At 31.6% G+C, this 5,245-nt stretch overlaps 1 protein-coding gene across 1 annotated transcript; it reads right to left on the bottom strand.

The window, feature by feature from the left end:
- Nucleotides 1-2,765: 2,765 nt before the first annotated feature.
- Nucleotides 2,766-4,860, bottom strand: LOC127804146 (UPF0481 protein At3g47200-like). Its single transcript, XM_052340930.1, has 2 exons — nt 4,674-4,860; nt 2,766-4,318 (listed from the first exon to the last, which is right to left on the bottom strand). Exon 2 carries the CDS (start codon nt 4,286-4,288, stop codon nt 2,993-2,995), a length of 1,296 nt encoding a protein of 431 aa, XP_052196890.1. The 5' UTR covers nt 4,289-4,318; nt 4,674-4,860; the 3' UTR covers nt 2,766-2,992.
- Between the last annotated feature and the right edge of the window lie 385 nt (nt 4,861-5,245).

Raw genomic sequence — 5,245 nt, 5'->3', positions numbered from 1 at the left:
CTTATTATAAAGCAAGAAAATTTTTGACCAATTTCTATTAAACTTTAATAATTGACCAATTTTTATTAACCAATTTCTATTAAACTCAGTAAATTAAATATTTTTTTTGAGTAAAATAACAAATATTAAATTTATAAAATAATTATTCATTATTATTGATATTCATTATTATTTATAATTATTCATTATTCATATAATTATTCATTATTATTAATATTCATAATATAATTATTATTAGTCATTTTATAAATTTTTAAATGACAAAAGAAATAAGTATTTTAATTATTTAATATAAATATAAATAATAATATTTTAACAGATAACAAAGTCACGTATACTGTTGGTGTCTTTTTCTATTTAAAAAATTTCAATTGTTGTAGTCCTTAATTTTTTTAAATAGAAAGCAAAGGCTAGGTTTAGGTGTTGAACGAATGCATTGCATCATTTACAGTAATAATTAATCCCCTCACTCAAGCTTAAAGTATAATTTTATTTACCTGTGATTTCTCTTCTTTGTTTCTTTTTATTTTTTATTTAATTAATTTGGTGCAATCAATCAGTGGTTATGTCGTGTGGCAGTGATCACTTGGCTTTGATACAGAAAGAAACAAAGTAGATAAATCTGTTTGAATGACTGATTTATTAAGTGGTAGAATTAATTAATCTGTTAAAAAATTAGAAGATCACGTGCTAAGTGAGTTAAAGATATTTTTAATGAATGTGTGTTCTTTCACCATTAAATGTTAATGATCGATAAAAATATCATTAAGTGTTAATGATATTTTTAGCGGAATATTATTTTTTAGAAATGTTCTCATAATATTGTGTGTATAATTGTTATAACATAATTAATAAATTAAATTATTTATTTAATTGACAAATGGCTAGCTTCCGTGAGAAATTTTAAGACACATTGAGAAGCTCCAATTGAAAAAGGTTACTGGCAATTGAAGTGGGAGACAAAGTGAGTGCCTCTTACCAACCCTCAGCATATATACAAATACACACAGTGACTATATATATATATAATAGATACATACAAACATACACAATCGCGACATTGAAACCATATACACACATTGGATATGCTCACAAACACAAACACAGTGATATACAAACACAATGATATATATACAAACACACACAGTCGCGTATACACACAGAAACTAAAGAAATATATAAGCACACAATGACTATGCTCACAAACACACAGTGACTATATACATACAAACACACAATGACTATATACATACAAACACAGTTGCGATGGAGCTTCAGTGGTTGCGGACAAACACGCGATGGAGTTCCAGCGACGGCGAAATATACATACACAGTGAGGAGAGAGAGATAAAGGGTGATATATATGAGATGGAGATACACATATATATACCTTTGAGCTGGAGGCGACAGTAGTGGCCGAGTAGGGGCGACGACGGAGGGGGAAGATGGGATGGGGCGGGGTTGGCGGGGCGTGACGACAGTGGGCGGCAAGGGCGACGATGCAAGGGCTGTGAGAGAGAAAGAGAGAGAGAGAAGGGGGGAGGCTGGCAGAAAGTGGGTTTGACGGAGCGGGAGTGGCTCAGCCATCAAATCTTTATAAAATCTATCTTAACCATCCAAAAATATCTCCCTCACATTTGTCTCTCAATTTCAAAAACCATCATCCCTTATTAAATAGATATATAATAGTTATCTTTTTATAATATTATATATATAAATAATATAAGATAATATAATATATATATATAAATATTATAATTTAAGATATAATATTTAATATATTATTAATTATAGTAACTTTAATTATATTATAATATTAATTTTAAAATTAACTTTATAATATATATTTTTTTGTTTTTATGCCCAAATTTTTAAAATAATATCCTTTATTGGGTTCTTACAAAAGAGATTAAAATAATATAAAATCCATATAAACATATATTTATGTAGAAAAATAAACATAAAATTAAGATAAAAATTAAATAAAAATATATAAAAAATTAAGCCCTATCATCTTACCTGCATTTGGTGGGATGTACTCTAGTGTGGACAACCTATACCTAGCCTTACCTTAATTTTTCTGTTATGCTTGTTGAATCTTGTTCCTCATCTTATTTTACCATCATTCCAGGTGTGAACGCATGACTAGTCCATTTAGCGTGTCAATCGTAAGTGGCTATGTGTATAGGGCAATCTCAACCGAAAAGATTCTTGAAGTGCGAGTTGTGATCAGAAGCTCGGATATTGTGGTTTGTTTAATTTGATTGGTTGTTGCGTTTTTATGTGTGATTAAGCCCTGAGTAGTGTGTTTTATATTTACTTGGCTTCCATTGTTGTGTTACTTGGGGCAGAATCCTAACCCGTGTATTTGGGATATTAACCGGATGTAATTAAAAATTAAAAAAAATTTGAGTTGTCACAGATCAATGTCACAGTCGATAATATGTAATTTGATTTTTCAATTAAAAATACTTTTGGACGAGTACTATCATATATGGAATCATAATTTATTTTGTGAAATTAATGCCATCATTTCATTTATTTTTTCAAATAACCTTTAACTAACTCAACTATAAAATTTTATTTTAATCGTCAATTAATAATAACATATGAAAAAAAAAAAAATTCATTCTAAAGATAACGCTTATTCAAGGCAGAAAAATTAAAAAAAAAAGAAAAGAAAAAAGATAAACATTATTCAAAAAAAGCCTAACTATGAGTACTTTAAAAAAGTCTTGGCCATTCTTGACCCAACACATAAGATCAGATCATCTCACTATTGACCCTCCACAATCAACTGTCCAAGCTATAATGGGGAAAAGAGAAAGAAAGGTTAAAGCCTAACATTGAAATGTTGGGACTTAAGCAGTGCCCTTAAATCAGTGAAATTAATTAATAGTTTTATTTCTTAATAAAATGCACAATACTACTTGAACTCTTTGATGAGTACACCAACATTCAACATCAATTCAAAGTTGAAACTAGAAGCCGTCTAAGAATAGAGTACTGAGAGGACAGAACAAATAGTTTGAACAAGGGTAAGTATAAGTAGTACAATAGTAGCAATGGAACTTGCTGTTTTCACTGCAGTGTTGAAGTAGTCATGTATTATGCTTGCCTTCCATTTACGAACGGGTTTCTCATAGAAATCATTCAACTGCTTACATATGAATAGGTACTCGCAATTCATATTTAGCTGGATGAGATTCGAGCAGAGACTATTAATCATAATAACCACTTCACTGTTGTCACCCAATAAGGTAGTGATAATTCCCTTATGAACTAGTACATCCACATCTTTATTGGTATTGATAAGGAAATCCAACACTTTTAAGTAATCAGTAATATAGGTCTCAAAAGGGTAATGATCTTGCTCAAATGCAACTATATTTCTAAAATGAAACTCAGTTTTATCAGATACATCAAGGCGTGGTATTGTCAAGACACCCTTATCATATTGTAACTCAAGTAAGCTTTTTTTTGTTTTATCAACCTTGAACCTCAATCCTGCCTCCACTAGCTCACTTGCAGTATATAAATGGTCCAATATATTGCCTACTTTTGATCTTTTTTGTAATCTTTCACTTGGTGGTAAGTAAAATATCCTCAGCAGATCAGTGAAATGTCGCAAACTCACACCATCAGGTTGTAGTTTTTGCGGGTTGAGGTCCGCAAAGTAGTTTAAAGTAAGCTGAGGAAAGGTAGGCAAATCAGCAGTCACAAAATTGGCAGTAGCAAGGTTGAACAAGCCTTCAAGAACAAAGAATGGAAGCTGATTCTCAAGCAAGATCAAGTCGTGGGCAACATCCTCTGCGAGCCACGGTTTTAAGAACAAAGGGTCTCTTTTTACCCAATTGTGCACGTCACAATATCTAAGGAAAAGCTCAATTATGAAGCCAGCATCAATTAGAATCATTTTCAGAAAAACATCACTTTCAAGTGGAATGCTCTCAGCATAATAGTTCCGAATTCCTAATTCCCACTCTTTGAGTTTGCTAATATAATACTGTGATGTTAGCCCAGTCCCTTGGAGAAAGCTCTTAAGGTAGCCCAATTTAAGTGGTTCCATTAATTTCAATTTCTCTTTTCCATGGTGAAAGGGACCAATTGAAACGACACGAGGTGTATATGCTGCTTCTTTTATTTGGCGAACTTTCTGAGGTACTCTATAGATACAATGCTCTTTCACACTAGACTCTTCCGGAAGCTCTGCGCTTTCTATCAACAGTGCCAAATCTTCTTGTGCAGTTTTGTTTTCAAATGAGTTATTATTCCCCTGTCTCTCCATTTTATTGATTCACTATCTTAATTAAGCAACCTGAAGGAAAACAAAACATGACCAAAATCCACAACATCTTCTAAGTATCCAAACAAAATAACCACACTTGGATTTTTCGTTTCTTTGATCCATGATTAACCGACATCTTAAAGACGGTTTATTGAAAATATCACAATAAATTTAACACTAATCATTATGAAAAAACTTTGTAACGATGCAAATAGGGATAAAGAATCCAGTCTAAGAGGCAAATAGGGATTTACATTGCATATGAATGGAAAGATTTTGAATTTAATGGCAATTGGCAGCCCATCCCTATACGTACGTAATTCCACCCTGATTACAGTAATGAAAAAAGAGCAGAGACATAGAGATGATAGAGCAAAAGAGGAACCTGAAACGTTTGGATGATGTAGGACTCAAAGCAAAACCCAGAATGTATTGATCTTCAAATTAAGTTCAAACAGCGCGCAGATCTCTGCTCCGCTCTCTGTAACGATGCTTTGGACATATCAAGTGCTCTATGGCAATTAAAATTAATTTATACTAGCTATCTAGTTGGGAGAGAGAAACCAAGTCAATAACATTTGTCTTTTCTTTTGCCCTAAATACAGTGCACAGACTGGCCTTTTAAGCCAATTTGTCTAGTGACTATCAAACTCCAATAAAATAATGAATGCTATATTATAAACAATATAGGAGTATGGATCTAGAGAATATAAACAAATCCATTATATATATAAAATATTGTTTGATAATACAGTAGTGTTATATCTATCACTGATGTTCTTTTTATTATTATTATTATTATTGAAAGACCTTGACTTCATTTTTAAAATTAAATACCCTCCCAATAAGTCTTTCATTTAATTAACTGAGCCGATCGAGAAATAACCTGCAAGCCATGTGCATTCTTAACAAGTGGTAATATAAAACAGAAATAATAATCACCCAAATTAGAAGACC

Source organism: Diospyros lotus, chromosome 6 (genome assembly GCF_014633365.1).
Source record: "Diospyros lotus cultivar Yz01 chromosome 6, ASM1463336v1, whole genome shotgun sequence".
Classification (NCBI taxonomy): domain Eukaryota; kingdom Viridiplantae; phylum Streptophyta; class Magnoliopsida; order Ericales; family Ebenaceae; genus Diospyros; species Diospyros lotus.
The sequence above is the reverse complement of the archived record's forward strand: the minus strand, read 5'-3'. Positions and strand labels throughout refer to the sequence as shown.

What these genes read in the sequence shown, in the direction of transcription:
- LOC127804146 (XM_052340930.1), bottom strand. Translation starts at nt 4,288, where the DNA reads ATGGAGAGACAGGGGAATAATAACTCATTTGAAAACAAAACTGCACAA.